This window comes from Centruroides vittatus, unplaced genomic scaffold (genome assembly GCF_030686945.1).
Source record: "Centruroides vittatus isolate TY-2023 unplaced genomic scaffold, ASM3068694v2 contig_854, whole genome shotgun sequence".
Taxonomy (NCBI): Eukaryota; Metazoa; Arthropoda; class Arachnida; order Scorpiones; family Buthidae; genus Centruroides; species Centruroides vittatus.
The window spans coordinates 3,854,783-3,871,616 of NW_027122558.1; the positions used below are offsets into that span (position 1 = coordinate 3,854,783).

Below are 16,834 nucleotides of genomic sequence, written 5' to 3' on the forward strand. Positions count from 1 at the left end.
GACTTACGGATTTTTTCCAGTTCTTCTGGAAGTTGATTTCCTTTTGCCTTTTTAACTTTAATTTTTTATTCATTTTTGATACAATGTTTTTAAAATTTTTTAAGTTATACAATATCCATAAATCAGAACTGGAAGAAAAATATAATCTTTTCGTGTATTTTACAATTAAAAAATAAGAAGAATAGAAAGCCTGACTCCATCGTTTTTATAATTATTTTGACAGATATTTCCATTTTCTCATTGCCGGAAGTGCAGAAAATAAGGGTCTTCCATTATTTTCCACTGCCAACCGGCAGTCCGGATGCCAAACTGCTAGAAGACGGAAGTCTAGCGGAAGTGTGAGACACTGTCGAGAGAAAAGGCATTGGCGGTTACTTTTCCTTCCAAGATGGCAGCTAGGGCCACGTTTCCTCTGTCGGAGGCCACGCGTACCGGATCTATTCCCGAGTAGTCGGTTTTGCGTGGACAGGCACCGAATTTCTTCAGTAGACAGACGGCATCGTCGTTCTCTTTCATCACAGAATGCATCAGCGCCGTTCTTCCACTCTTCCCGTCCTGAAAAATCCCATTCCGTGTTAGTGTCACCATCTATGATTAAACAAGGGATTTTTCTTACGATTTGTGGAACGTCCGTAGAGTTTGCATTTTTCTTTTGTAATGAGAAACTGCTACAACATTTTGTATGCTTCACGCCACCTACGAAGGCAGTGTTATCATCCAAGATGTTTCCGCTTTGGAAAGGTTTTTTTGTCTCCATTGGCTTTCGGTGTTTCGAAACAAGTAACTGACAATTACATATTCATTCAATGCCAAAAACAAAAACTATTTGTGCTACGTAACCGACAGAATTATTACATAAGGAGAATTTCGTGCTATTGATTCGGTCTATTATATTATTAAATCGACACTTTGACCGAGAATGAAAAAAATTTCCCGAAATATGCTAATTGTCGATATGTTACAACTTCTCGGAGTTCGTATTACGTTTCTAAACACCGACCACTTATTGTACGATTTAATTTTGATTTTTAATCTAAAGGAAATTGTAAATATATACGAATACTGCTATTTCGTGTAAGTTGTTTTAAATTTTCTACCATTTTTTTACTACATAGACCTTATAAATGCAAACTCTGACTGGTTAAAAGTTAAAATTTTGTAGTTTGGTTGTAGCAATTGTTGAACTATAGATAACGAGAGCTTCGAGTTTTAAATAACGCAATAGAAGGGGTGCAGTCACGTGATATAACGTCATCGCTCCGCCCAACAAAACAATCGTTCGCCATATTGGTTGCTGATTTCACGTTACCTCGCTTGATTACTTTATTATGTCAACGTGAAAGAAAGGAAATTTACCAGTCATTGCAGCCTGTTTGAAAGGTAATGATTTGATAAAATATAAAGAGAGAACTTATTTTATTGGATGGGATCCATATGAAACGAAACAAACGGATTTTTCACCCAACGATTTAATCGCATGGCCAACTGTAGAACATGGAGGCGCAGTAAATTATTTGGTTTTAACAACTAACGCTGTCACACCGGATAAGACGAAGGCATACAAATCACTCGATGCTCATAATTACTCGACAAACGGATTTATTCATCGTGACATTTCATCAAAAGCCGTTCGTAATGATTTAATTTTGCTTGTAGGAAAGGTACGTATCTTCACGCGAGACTTTCCACTACTCATAACATAATTGCGTTAATATAAAGAAGAATGTAATTTTATATTTAGTCACATTTTAAGTTAAGTTGTATCTATAAATACCATTACATTTTTTTCTTTTGTCACTGTGGTTTTGTGTTGCGCAAGTCTCTAACAACCTATTATTAAGATTAAATTAATTAGCCTAATAAATATGGCTATAATAAATTGAAGGGCCTATCACATCCGGGACTGACTGGAACAAAATAGACTAAATTTTTACAAAAATTAGCCTTTAATTAACCACAATCAAATTTTTAGCAGAATGCGTTTCGGGCACAAAAACTCATCAGCCTACACACCCGCATACAGTATAAACAAATATCTATCAAGACCATCATAACATAAATATGCAATTCCAGACCAATACATTTTGGAATTGGCTGATGAGTTTTTGTGCCCGAAACGCATTCTGCTAAAAATTTGATTGTGGTTAATTAAAGGCTAATTTTTATAAAAATTTAGTCTATTTTGTTCCAGTCAGTCCCGGATGTGATAGGCCCTTCAATTTATTATAGCCATATTTATTAGGCTAATTAATTTAATCTTAATAATAGGTTGTTAGAGACTTGCGCAACACAAAACCACAGTGACAAAAGAAAAAAATGTAACGGTATTTATAGATACAACTTAACTTAAAATGTGACTAAATATAAAATAACTGCGTTAATATAAAGAAGAATGTAATTTTATGAGTAGTGGAAAGTCTCGCATGAAGATACGTACCTTTCCTATAAGCAAAATTAAATCATTACGAACGGCTTTTGATAAAATGTCACGATGAATAAATCCGTTTGTCGAGTAATTATGAGCATCGAGTGATTTGTATGCCTTCGTCTTATCCGGTGTGACAGCGTTAATTGTTAAAACCAAATAATTTACTGTGCCTCTATGTTCTACAGTTCGCCATGCGGTTAAATCGTTGGGTGAAAAATCCGTTTGTTTCGTTTCGTATGGATCCCATCCAATAAAATAACTTTTCTCTTTATATTTTATCAAATCATTACCTTTCAAATCGGCTGCAATGCCTGGTAAATTTCCTTTCTTTCACGGTGACATAATAAAGTGATCAAGCAAGGTAACGTGAAATCAGCAATCAATATGGCGCGCGCTTGTTTGCGCAGTCTCTGTATATTTGAGCGCAGTCATGTGACTTCACGTGCACCCCACCATAGCACTAGCTTGGGTGGAGTGGTGTTTTGCCCCTGTACATCGTACTTTTTCCGTTCGCAATAGCGTCTTGCCGGTTACGTATCTAACTCCGTTCGGGGGAAAATTTTTGAATCGAAATAATGTGACTCGCGGTACAAATCGGAACTTTACATATAGTTAATTCCCAAGGCCTTGCCAACTTCAAATTCACCCAGACGGCAAGACTTCTTTGGCGGGAAGTGTGAAAAACAATTAATTTTATCTCGATTTCCAGGTGACATAACGTAGCAAAAAATAGCCAGGTACACCGTCTATGGCCAGTAACAGAGTGACCGGTGTCCGTAGTTAACGGACGGCAACGGATCGGGAGTATGCTCCGAACAGTAAAACCCCGGCTAATTTAGCTACCGCGGGTGTTTGATATACAATACGGTGAACGTCCGAAGTACGTTAGTAAAACTTTATTATCTTTATACGGGAAAAGATTACCACTAATCTCCTACATAAACTTCTTAATTAAGTAAGTAAAATAACGTCGATGGAACCGATATTTTGGAATTTCCTTCGCGGGAAATTTTAACAGGCGTCACTTCTTAAACGGGTTCTGCCGTATTTAAAAAGATGGTAGGCCAAACAGAATAGCATTAGCGTGCCCCGCGATACGCTTGTAGATGCCACTCGTCCAACAATTTCGAATATTCCGGAGAGGTCTAGATAATTCACAGACTTTTGGATCGATCCCGTATTAGCCAGGAGTCCGAACATCCTCGTCGCGCCACACACGTTTTTTCCACCCGGTCGGAAATGGTTTTTGGGAATACGTTTTGTCGTCGGACCGGATGCACATACCCGTTCTTTCGACGTTTTTTCGTCGGGATCGGATAGATAGAATAAGGTAACACGACGCAAGACGTCGGGAGGACTCTACGGGAAACCCACCTCTATGTAGACATAAAACTGGCCGACGGGTGGCGCCCGGAATACCTGCGATAATGCGCCCTCCGGTGACAGCCGCAGTAACTACTTGTACCAAAGGGCGGTATATAATGGCGGATGCTTCGTTACGTTCTGAGGAGTGACAAAGTTTTTACTCGAAAGAAAAATTTCTACGCGCATTTAAGAAATACGCATCGAGTGGAGCTCACGTATGATATTGTTATTGCTAATTCTATTTTGATTTAAAAAATGGTGGCGAAACGTCTACGGTTTCCTTTTACTTGTTTTAACCGATACGGTTGCGTGTTAATGCTCGTTGTCGCGTTAGGGCTTATCCCCGTAAATTACCACGTCCGGCGTGGCACTAGGAATTTAATCTCGGGGAGAGCCGAGTCGAAAGGAAAAAAAAAATTACTGACAACGAAATTCCCACCTTGCCTGACCGCTAATTCGTAAGTAGAACAGAAGACACGAAGCTATAAATTTAAAATAATAATGAATTTTACTTAGGAAAAGATTTTGGAAAATTTTCTAGTGTCTTTTCCCCCCTTTTTTGGAGGGTACCGGAACCCCTAGGCTTCCACCCACGACGTCCCGTTACGTGCAGTTTTTGATCAATCCTCCTCAACGACCACCGACGTCCTTTCATTTACTCTCTTTCCTAAAGTTACGTCACCGCAAGTTTTTACGGGGTAACCGTAAAAACGAAATCGACGGTGTTTCTATCTCGTTTCCATTAACTTTTTATAATAACGCCATTAGTTACGACTTATTCGTCTAGTCGTACGTTAATCCGTAAAGTGGACGAACGAAATCACTACCGACACGTCGAAAAAACTAGGAAAGGGAGGCGCGACTGACAGGCGGACGAGGGTTAAGAGTCCGTACCCACTGATGGCTCCAAGATTGATAACATGGTGGGATGTAGCTTTGTGGCATTTCAAAAGGGCAACGAGATGTTCAAGTACAGGACCCGCCTCCACAGTAATTGTTCCGTTTTTCAGGCCGAGCTGCTCGCCATCAGACATGCTCTCAATTGGAGCGCCGAAACCTTCCAGAACACCAACATCACTCTCCATTCTGACAACAGTTCTGCCATATCTATCCTCAATCGCCGTAATCTTCACCCCATTGCTTTCGACATCCACACGATCCAAAGTAGTTCAAACAACTCCTATAGCGTCAACTGGGTACATGCCCACCAGGGTAATGTCGGCAACGAGCGTGCCGACTCCTCGCCAAATCCGCCGCCACCGACCAAACTCTGCACATTGACTATGATAAACTTAATCTGAAAACCATCAAGAACATTCTTTGGAATGATCTTCTCGCCGACTGGCAGCGCGACTGGGACTCCAGCAACAACAACACCCATCGGTTTCTACCTAACATCTCTAATAGATATAATTACAAGTGGATCATTCCAAACTTTCAACTCACCCAATTTCTCACCAATCACGGGCGTTTTCATTCATATCTGAAACGCTTCGTTAACCCACAACAGTGGACTCTGTGCCACCTGTGACTCTCAAGACAGCTGTCTTCATTATATCCTGGACTGACCCATGCTGGAGCATGAGAGGCTTCATTACGTACTATCATTGACCTTAAGCACGGGCACTGGCCTAACGGTAAACATGACCAACTTAACGACCTGGTCAACGATAGGGACACCTTTATTCGACTCACTGTGCTCATCAAACAATATAACAAAAGGACCAACGTCCCCTACGGCACCCAAGCCTCCAGATAGTTTCCTCTGCTCAGCTCGGCACCTTCCGTTCTGTGCATTTGTATATATTGTATATTTCTTCCTTTTTATATTGCTTGTATTTTTTTTATTCTTGTTTTTTAATCATCCTAATCTCAATTGTAAATGCATATTATGTACTCTATCTTACCATTTATCCCTTATTGTTTGCTCTTTACGCTCTTCGTAGCACTTATTGTATGCGGTTACTTTGTTATTATTTTAAGTAATCATTTGTCAGCATGTTTTTTGTAATCATACCAGTCATATGTAATCTTACGTCATAGTATCCGGTTAACACTCTCACTCCTTTCCTACGCGTTTCCATGTTAATTCTAATGTGCCATATCTTGTATACTCTGCAACACTCATCCAGTTGTGCCTAGCGGTACTGGATATGTACTGTACCTTAGTACCTCAATAAAATAATTGAATTGAATTTTTGAGTCCGTACCCCACCCGAACCGCGACGGAAACCAAAAGACTCGGGTCAAAACGGGGCGAGGCTTTTTAAACCAATGCTGTCTGCCCTTCGTTAATATCGAGAACGGCGTCGGATAGACGAAAGACGAGACCAGATACGGAAACCTTAGGGGCGGAAGGTTCCGATTAACTATATACGAACTTCCCGCGCAAACCGGAAGTATCGTTACTTCGATTCAATAATTTTCTCCCTAAAGACAATGGTTAGACGACCGGCAGGACTCTATTCTTAAAGGAAAAGTACGACGCACGGGAGCAAGTCACTTCGAATTCGAGGTGGAGTGCGTTTATTTTAAATGAAATAAATAGAAAATACGATAAAAACTTGCAGCCCGGCAAGATGACGGTTAAGACAACGGTTTGCGTTTGGTGGCGCGAATACAAGAATACCGCCGAAGCCGAAAATCCACGGTTTAGTTTTTAATGCATTTGTGCCAAGGGAAAGTGTTCGTTTAAACATTGGATTTTACACGCCTAACACCGAACAGTCCGCGTTCTGCCGGACCGGACCGAGTAGGACTTTCGCGCGTTTCGGTCGTGGGTTAAAATAGCTCGCCGCCGGGAAAACGGGAAAGGACGGAGAAAGCCGATCAGCGGCGCATCAAAACCTGAAAAGAAACTCACCCCGGCGTCCACGTCGCATCCGGCCGCCACCAACATCCGAACGGCGGAAAGGTTGTCCCGGAAGACGGCCTCGTGCAGAGGGGTGTAACCTGCAAAAGCCGAGAAACGTCCAGCTTAACAAACCGTGTTGAACCTTGGCCCCGTTCCGCAATAAAGATTCGCGCCTTTCGGAATCCGATAAAACCGGCGCGTGGGTAAAAGGTCCGACGGAGGATATTCCCCCCGGCCATTTAGTTTCGGCTGCGGGAGTTATCGGTTCCGGCGGGACACGTTTGTTGTTTCTCGGGCGCGCGGAGGAATCCGTCCATCGTCGTACGAATAATTAAAGGGGAGGGAGTGGATCCGGTGCCCTCGACGGTATACAACGGGGTAAGTAACGGACGGTGCCTGCCGCACCGGCGCGCCGCCATTACAAGCGTTATCACCGTTTACGCGGTTCGATATACTTAAATAAAAGTAATAAGACAAAGGTGCCGGCAGCGCTTCTGCACTTCCGGACTATTTCCAATCGGCCGCGCGCCGCGTAATCCGCCGCCGTCTTTTCTCCTATAGAGAGGTTTCAAGGTCGCATGTTACGTGATAAAACACACGTTCGCTCCGCCCATTCGCCATTTTTGTGGTAGTTTTCGCTCGCTTAGCTTGCACGTGGTCTGTTATTCGACGTCTATTTTTAGTTTAAACGTACAAAAATACTGCAGTTCTATTATCATGGATTAAGTTTAAAAGGATTCATTTCTTGTGGGCTATTCTAGCGCTTTAACAGAACGAGATGCATCTCTGTACGAAGAGAGAATTTCGTTATTTCAAGGCGATCCATACGAAGCCAGTTTATCAGACTTCGTCGTAGATCAAGAGTTGTAGCCGAAAGTAGAATTTGGTGACATTATAAACTATTTGGTTTTGACATCAAATTTCTACACCCTGTCACAAATGAAAGCTTATAGATCTTTAGAGGTCATAACTATTTAACAAGTGGCTGGGTTTCTCCTGATATAAAAGTAAAAGTAATGAATAACAGCGAAGTAATATTGCTTGGAAAGATATGTTTTCTTTGGTTTGTTTAAACTCGTGTTTTTACGTATTTCTTTTTGTCTGAAAGTAAAAGTCTAATTAAAAACAGCTGTGGACATTTTTTAATTCAAATTGTTCAGTACCTTTATTTTCTAGTTGAAACTAGCATATAATAAACCTACTTGCTTTTATATTCATACACTTAACACCTTATTCTTGCCGAGAAAATTTATTCAAAACAAACGTTTTCAGCCTGATTCACAGGCCATCTTCAGGTTTAGAATACATTTGAACTAAAATTCTATCATTGGAACACAAAATTCAAATTCAAAATTAATAAGATACATTTAAACAAAAATTAAATAGACAACATAAATACCAATAAACTAAAACACAAAATATATAAACATGCAAGAAACGAATATATAAGTATTAATAAATGCAATACTAAGACATTCAATAAAACAGTTATAACTATTGGTTAGAGCCCTTATTAAAGTTCCTAACCATGAACTTCCACGCAGAGGGTAGACTTTCTGCGTCCCTCGCATTTAGACAGCCTTCTTGTAATCTACTCCTATAAATCTGTAACTTTTCTGCCGTCAATGCCAAAGATGGAGAAGATAAAGTGTTTATGATGGTCGCCTCATTCCATTTAACTATAGCTCCTGGCGCTTGCGCCATTTGGGACAAAATTGTTGTATTAGACCTCTTTCTGATGTTATAACTATGCTCCTTGATTCTAAGCCCTAAACTTCTAGTGGTTACTCCAATGTAGTCTTTTTTAACGCCCAATTGCATGTTCTCATATGGAATTTTATAAACTCCTGCTTTCTCTTCTGATTTTATACCATCCTTATCATTCCTGAGGATTTTGTATAAATTAGGCGCCCTTTTTAAAAGCATTCTCGAATCTTTTTTGTGTGCAATCTCCTTCATGACTGTATTCATACTCTCATTATACGTAAATTTTACGCTTTTATTGGGAGCATTTTTAAAAAACCTTTTTTCGATGTTGGCTTCATACTTCTTAATTAATCCCAGAATCGTACTTTTTTGGTAACCTAGGGCCTTGGCTACGTCTATTATTCTATTCATTTCTTTCCTCCTGTCTTGTACTCTTTCACAATACAAAAATGCTCTTCTTATTAAAGCTCTGAAAGCCGCTATTTTATATTTATACGGATCCTTGGATTGGGAGGGAATGTACAAAGGGCTGTGTGATGGTTTAATAAAAACGTTAGTGGACAGGTGGCCTTTTCTGAATGTAATATCAATGTCGAGAAAATGCAGATTCAAGGAACTCTTCTGTTCCAATCTTAAAGTAAGGCCATCATTGTTACAGTTGATGTTATCCAAAAAATCCTTGATTCTGCTGTTATTTCTCCATAATATAAATAAGTCATCAACGTATCTGCTAAAATACATGATATCATCCTTAAAAACATGAAAAACTCTTCTTTCCAGTCTTCGAACCACCAATTCACATAGGATCCCTGAAAGCGGGCTTCCCATAGGGACCCCTCTTCTCTGTCTGTAGACTTGCCCATTAAAAATGAAGCAAGACTCACGGCAGACCAAACTAGCCAAACTCTCTACTTCTTCAGTATAATTAAGCAATTCTGAGTTATTACAGTATAAGAAGTCCAATAGCGCCTCCTCACACGATTCTATCCTAACCGACGGATACATGCTCTCATAATCGAAAACAGTTGCAACTCAGTGGCACGGGATCCTATAAAAGTGGTTAAAGATCTGCAGAATATAGCACTTAATGGAGGATGAAGTTGCAACTGTTTTCGATTATGAGAGCATGTATCCGTCGGTTAGGATAGAATCGTGTGAGGAGGCGCTATTGGACTTCTTATACTGTAATAACTCAGAATTGCTTAATTATACTGAAGAAGTAGAGAGTTTGGCTAGTTTGGTCTGCCGTGAGTCTTGCTTCATTTTTAATGGGCAAGTCTACAGACAGAGAAGAGGGGTCCCTATGGGAAGCCCGCTTTCAGGGATCCTATGTGAATTGGTGGTTCGAAGACTGGAAAGAAGAGTTTTTCATGTTTTTAAGGATGATATCATGTATTTTAGCAGATACGTTGATGACTTATTTATATTATGGAGAAATAACAGCAGAATCAAGGATTTTTTGGATAACATCAACTGTAACAATGATGGCCTTACTTTAAGATTGGAACAGAAGAGTTCCTTGAATCTGCATTTTCTCGACATTGATATTACATTCAGAAAAGGCCACCTGTCCACTAACGTTTTTATTAAACCATCACACAGCCCTTTGTACATTCCCTCCCAATCCAAGGATCCGTATAAATATAAAATTGCGGCTTTCAGAGCTTTAATAAGAAGAGCATTTTTGTATTGTGAAAGAGTACAAGACAGGAGGAAAGAAATGAATAGAATAATAGACGTAGCCAAGGCCCTAGGTTACCAAAAAAGTACGATTCTGGGATTAATTAAGAAGTATGAAGCCAACATCGAAAAAAGGTTTTTTAAAAATGCTCCCAATAAAAGCGTAAAATTTACGTATAATGAGAGTATGAATACAGTCATGAAGGAGATTGCACACAAAAAAGATTCGAGAATGCTTTTAAAAAGGGCGCCTAATTTATACAAAATCCTCAGGAATGATAAGGATGGTATAAAATCAGAAGAGAAAGCAGGAGTTTATAAAATTCCATATGAGAACATGCAATTGGGCGTTAAAAAAGACTACATTGGAGTAACCACTAGAAGTTTAGGGCTTAGAATCAAGGAGCATAGTTATAACATCAGAAAGAGGTCTAATACAACAATTTTGTCCCAAATGGCGCAAGCGCCAGGAGCTATAGTTAAATGGAATGAGGCGACCATCATAAACACTTTATCTTCTCCATCTTTGGCATTGACGGCAGAAAAGTTACAGATTTATAGGAGTAGATTACAAGAAGGCTGTCTAAATGCGAGGGACGCAGAAAGTCTACCCTCTGCGTGGAAGTTCATGGTTAGGAACTTTAATAAGGGCTCTAACCAATAGTTATAACTGTTTTATTGAATGTCTTAGTATTGCATTTATTAATACTTATATATTCGTTTCTTGCATGTTTATATATTTTGTGTTTTAGTTTATTGGTATTTATGTTGTCTATTTAATTTTTGTTTAAATGTATCTTATTAATTTTGAATTTGAATTTTGTGTTCCAATGATAGAATTTTAGTTCAAATGTATTCTAAACCTGAAGATGGCCTGTGAATCAGGCTGAAAACGTTTGTTTTGAATAAATTTTCTCGGCAAGAATAAGGTGTTAAGTGTATGAATATATATATTTTGCTGAGTGCTTTGTGATATCCTACTTGCTTTTAGTTTTAACGTGTAATGTTTATAAGTTTGCACTAGCTAAATCCTGAAATTACATTAGTTATTCGTTTATAAATGCACTATACCTAACTAAATTAATATAAGCAAATCAGTAAACTCTTTTAGGTTTTAAAATATAACTTAGTGTTTATTAACGTAAATATTGAAATGAAATGTTTCTGACAAACTCTTGTATTGATATTCACTTTATTCGTAACGAAATTTTTCGGTTAATTCTCGAGAGCCATGCAGTTTGCCTTAGTCGTGAAAGCTCCTCAGTTTGGGATCCTTGATGACAAATAATGCCGGGAATTTTAAAAAATGATGTTCCTTTGTTCTTGAGTGAACTAGCATTACACCCAATTACACAACAAATCACCATAGTGATATTCGCGACGAAAAAAAAACAACACAAGAACTTCAGTTAAAGCGCACGCGAACACACACACAACGTAAACAAATCACAAACAGTCACAAAGATGGCGCTGGACAATTGCGCATGCTGATGACGTCACTCGTGATGTCGACATGAAACCTCTCTATAACGCGCGGTTTTCTCTAGCTCTTCCACAAATCGGTTCGGGGCGGGCGTAGCGAATTACGGAAGGGTAGGACGCGCGCAAAAACACGCAAATTTAAGACTGATTGTAGAAAACAATCGTCCACGATTTAAGTCGACGGACAAAACAAACGAATCTCGCTCCAGACGACATTCTTTACGCAAAGGCGTTAACGGAGGAATAAGCGCATATTTCGGCGCCACCCTAATTCGCCACCGGTCCGGCGGGATTACTTTCCGCGGCTGCCGTGGTAATCGGAAAGAAAAACCGGAAGTGTGCGGCCCAGGACGCGCACTTTTGTCGCGGACTTACCGTCGTAGTTGCGGGCGTCCAGAATCCGTCGGCGGTCGGGGTGGTCCAGCAGGAGGCGCAGGCACGGGCGGTCGAAGTTTCTGACGGCCAGGTGCAGGGCGGTGTTGCCGCCGCGGTCCCGAGGAGGGAGAGAGGCTCCTTCTTGCAGCAGAACGGACGCCGGACCCACCTTCTTGGCCAAAACGGCCAGATGCAGCGGCGTCTGTAAATTGTCCTGTGGCTTTTAGTCCCTTTCAGTTTTTATATCGCCTTTAAAATTAAACCCGCCTCGACCGCGTTAAATCTACTTTCTACCCATTTTTCCGTAAACGCCCGGATTTTCTCTGCTGTCCGGGAGCGCTTTTATAAACCCGCTCTTCTCGTATTCTTAGGAGAAAATTCGTCGCCCTTTTCTAGTCCTCTTCCCCTTCCGTCGGCCGGCGGGCGTAGAGAGCGCCACCGTCGTCCTTTTAGCCACCGAAGTATCCCGGACCGGGTTAACGCGGCGCTCCCCGATGACCGCGAGTTACACACACATTTGTGCAGTTAATAAAGCAAAAATGTTTTGTCCCCGCCTAAACCCGGACCGAAATTATTTTAGTTACCGCGTTTATTTATTTATCGCACAAAAGTTGGTCAAATTTAAATTTATTTTCATTTTTTTAGTAATTTCGTTAATTTTTGTTTTATAAATCTGCCTGCTTTTTAAAAATTTTAATTTTCGTCCAGTTGAACTGTCGGGTTTCCTAGTTTGGCTTAAAAGCAAGTTTAAAAGATTCGGAGTTCCCTCGGCCGTGCTAAAATCTCGCCGGGGAAAGTTCTTTCCAGGTCAAATCCGGCATTACCAATAAAGCACTGGGGGTCAGCCCCCTACGTCGTACAGATGCGGAGACCGGCAATCGTCTGCACAGATAACAGTTTACGTCTGTTGTGTACTTTGGCGGTCACGTGACCTCAGACCCGTACGTACTGTACAGTACAATGTAGTATCACTTACTTTCGTTCGTATCCCACAGCTAAGCCCTTGTGGTCTCTCTACCCGATGGCACAGGCGACACGCGTTTTCTCGTTGGCATTGTATGGTTCCAGTTAAGGCTAATTGTAGGGCTAGATCTTTTGTGTCGTCTCTTGTTTCTCCTAGTTGTTTCAGTCAGTTATTGCGCTTCTTATAGAGCTTGCTAGCTTAGTTTCTGTATTATTTGTATTAATTTGAAGCCTTTACTTTAGTTTTAAGCATTAAACTTATACGCTTATTAGCTTATATATATATATAACCGAACTGCTTGTTGGTCAGTGGCGTGCGATGACACTTGATGATAGGGAAGCTGTGCCGGCCCTGGATAGAATCATCGAAAGCGTTATACGATATTTTGGTGTGTAGAGTCCACCAGCTAAACGCGTGAGGTTGGTGCTCTGTAAAGCTCACACGTGAATGCGTATAATCTGGCTGCTTACATTCTGGCTTGTGTACTGTACACCGTAGATATATCTAAGATACTGATACTCATTAATTAATTAACTATATAACTAACTAAGTAGTCTCAGTTTCTCGCTAATTTTCACAATAAAATTGCCTAGCCTAGCCCACTAACCACTTATAGAATAAAAGTTAAAAACTCTTAATAGAATTAGAGTAGAAGTTTTAAAATATTAGTCTTGTCTCGAATAAAGTATTTTAAGGATTAAATAAAATTAAATCAATCACTTCTGTTATTTTTTGACTTATCTGGAAGTAGGATCTCAAGAAACAAATGATATTGATGGTGTTGTCTTCCAACCTACTTCTTAATGAATTGCATATATATCCCGCTGCGGAGAAGGCCCTTTCTGCCTCTACGCCAGTTGGTTTCGGGATCGTCAAATAATCATAAATCGTTCCGTCACGTGATTCATTGACGTCACAACCGACCGTAAATTAGAATTAAGCACCAGGACTAGGAGAGGAGTTACTTATTTTATTTAGCGCGAAGACACTTTATTTAGCGAGAGCGGAAAGTCAACTGGCAATTAGATCGCAGAAGTAAAAGGTCGGGCGGTGCGGTGTAGAGAGGGGGGTGTAGCACGTGCGCACTGAACTGCAACGCCACTCTCGCCGCCGAGCGTTAGCGCACGTAGAAAAGCGGCAACGCCGACAACTTAGACTTTTGCGCCATTATTTAGAAAGTTAAGTATTGAGTATTTGCGGATCCGCAGCGCTGGATCCAGCACCTGGTGCTGGATCCAGCAGACCGAAAAATGCGCTGAATCCAGCTGGATTGCTGGATGAGGGATCCAGCAATTGTAATCCCTAGTCGTACCTTCTCCGAACTTGCGTAATGATAAAATTTGACGCCTAGTTTTAGAGTTTTATTTAATTCGTAAGCGTTACTATATAAATTGTTGTAATCCACGTTTACTTATTATTAATATAAAGGAATTATTCTCCATTTTAAATACAATTAGGATACAACGCCAACGTGACAATAACGTGACTTCCGGTCGAGACCGGAAGTCACGTTATTTCGATTCAAAAATTTTCTGCAGAACGGAGTTAGGTAGACGACCGGCACGACTCTCTTGTTTACAGGAAAAGTATGATATACAGTACGGGAAAAAGACATTAATAACAAGTAAAATCGAGAGAATATATCCTAAATTAAATTCATTTAAAAATATGATTAAAAATTGTAGCCCGGCATTGTGACGCTCCACAATAAATAGTTGCTCGTTTTATTTATTGTGTAGTTATTCCTGAGTTTTATTTGTTTCTTTTACTGGTTTCATTTTACTTTCCCGGCTGGTGTATTTAACACACAATAGAGGAAAACTATGGCCATCGATAAAAATAAAAATAATCCCCAAAATGTTTATATTTTTGAACTTAGGACACCTCGAAACGCCGAGAAATGCCAAAAATTTCGGGGATTTCTGTATGTATGGATGTTTGTGTGGGGGGCACGATTTTGTTTACTCTGTTTGAAGCTTAATAACTCCTGCTTTTTGTCAAAACTTTTTAAAATTCTGCAGGGAGGTTTGATTGTTAGGGGGATCGATGCTATTAAATTTTGGTGGTTAAAGGTCGAGGGGTGGAGAGATAATGGGGGGTCGTGCGTATCTTCAGTAGGGTCGGACTTGATGAGATTTTACTAGTTATTAGCATTTGCAATTTTTTTAAAATAAATCTGTCCCTGTCCTCAAAATTAAGCATTTTGCCATTTTATAATAATTAAAAATATGAAAAGTTTTTAAAAATACAATAGCACAATAGATGGTACCTTACGCAGTTTTAAACGTTGCCGGGAAACTTAAGCGACTGGCTGCCGGATATTTTTATTATATTGTTATACGGGGTGGGAAACGTCCGAGCGACACGGCCTGTAATATGTGAGAAATATAATAAATAACTGGTAAAAATCAAGGTTTCCAATGTCGTACCCTAAAATTCCGACAGGCGTAAGGGACGACGATGGCGGCGGCTTTTCTCGAAATCACGGGTGGACGGCTCCGTAATTGAATATTTATTTTCAAAAATAAATACAGTTAATTAGGTGCCGAATAACAATAATCGAATAAAATGCGCAGCAAACGGCACGGATGCAATTTCCTCCTCTGCCAACTAAGCCATCATTTCTTGTCGCCTTTGGTACGTTAAAATTAGACGCAATCGCTCGTTACCCTTTTAGCGACCGACCGGAATTTCCGATTATTTCTTTTAGGGCAAAACGTGGCTGTACGCCGGCGGGAAATACGAACGAATGCGGCGGCTACTATTTATACCGCAGCGTTAAAACACCGGATAATACACGTCGGTAATTATCGTTCGTCTTCCACTTCAATAAATTCCAAGTGGGAGACAGACGGTAACTGCGCCGAAGAAGGAAAGAGTAATTCCGTCGTCTCGGCGGTCATTAAACGTTGTTTAAGACGAGATTCTGGTGTAAAACGAAATTTGGCGAAAACTTTTAAAGTCGGTGATCGATTTTTCGAAGCGCTTGTTTATCGCCGGTTTGGTAAAGACAACGTCGGAGACAAACTTGCGCCCGAGTCCACGCGCTTTACGCTAGATCCGGTAGGGTCCCGACCCGCGCCCCCTCCGAGCGAGGGTAAAGCCGACACTCACCTGTCCCAGGTAATTGGCCGAGTCCAGGGAGGCTCCCACCGACTTCATCAGGCCGCACAGGCGCCGCACCAGTTCTTCGTCTCCATGCACCGCCGCCACGTGGATGGGCCTAGGGAAGAAAGCAGAGCGGGCGTCACGGCGGATTCCGGCCGCTCGGGTCCCGGTCTCTTTCCGCCGAAAAAAGCAGGCCGGGTGGGAAAAGCGGGAAATTGTCCGCAAAAGGAAAGAAAAGGACCCACCTGTCTCCGTCTTCGTCCGCCAGCAGCGCTCTCTGGGCCAACAGCGACATCTTCTCCGGCGGGAAAAGGCCGCTGCTTGCATTTATCCGTCTTTCGGGGAATTCCCCGTGACTCGTCGCCCGACCGCCGATCGAAGAGGGAATTTCCGGCCTCCGCCCGGGAAATTCTCGCATCGATCGCTTCTTTCCGATCTTCGTTCTTTCCCTCTTTTCCCGGGACACAAAGAGGAGGGAACCCGGGTCGACCGGCCGCGAGTCCGGCAAAGGGAAGTGGGAAAATTGGTGGGTGGACGGGTCCCTTTTTCCCGCCGGTAAGCGACGGAATGTTTAAAACTTTTGCACGCTTGAGACGGCGACACCATTGCTCATATACAGTCGAGAAAAGGAGAGAGAATTCATGAACAAAAGAAGTAGAAAAAGAGAATTGTTTATAATTTTAGAACGCAATAAAAGAAAATGACAAGAGAAAATACGAGCGCGGGTCTTAGTTCTGTCGGTAATCTGAATTAGAGTCGAAGGAATGGTGTAGGATGGACCATTCCGGGCAGACCTTTCTCGCCACCCAAACTGGTCTAGATTTTCCTCCTGGAGACAGGTGAGAGACCAATCGGGGAGCGGAAAAAGGGA

General features: G+C 41.1%; 1 protein-coding gene across 1 annotated transcript; it reads right to left on the reverse strand.

The window, feature by feature from the left end:
• Positions 1-273: 273 nt before the first annotated feature.
• LOC136982633 (B-cell lymphoma 3 protein-like) lies at positions 274-16,327 on the reverse strand. Its single transcript, XM_067279191.1, has 5 exons — positions 16,209-16,327; positions 15,970-16,078; positions 11,892-12,093; positions 6,657-6,745; positions 274-555 (listed from the first exon to the last, which is right to left on the reverse strand). The coding sequence occupies exons 1-5, from the start codon at positions 16,256-16,258 to the stop codon at positions 328-330; spliced, it is 678 nt and encodes a 225-aa protein (XP_067135292.1). The 5' UTR covers positions 16,259-16,327; the 3' UTR covers positions 274-327.
• Positions 16,328-16,834: the final 507 nt, after the last annotated feature.

Excerpts from the sequence above, each read along its gene's own strand:
- LOC136982633 (XM_067279191.1), bottom strand. The coding sequence starts at position 16,258 with ATGTCGCTGTTGGCCCAGAGAGCGCTGCTGGCGGACGAAGACGGAGAC. Across the intron at positions 16,079-16,208 it reads GCGGACGAAGACGGAGACAG|GCCCATCCACGTGGCGGCGG; the intron begins GTGGGTCCTTTT and ends TTTCTTCCCTAG. Across the intron at positions 556-6,656 it reads GATGCGACGTGGACGCCGGG|GACGGGAAGAGTGGAAGAAC; the intron begins GTGAGTTTCTTT and ends GGGATTTTTCAG.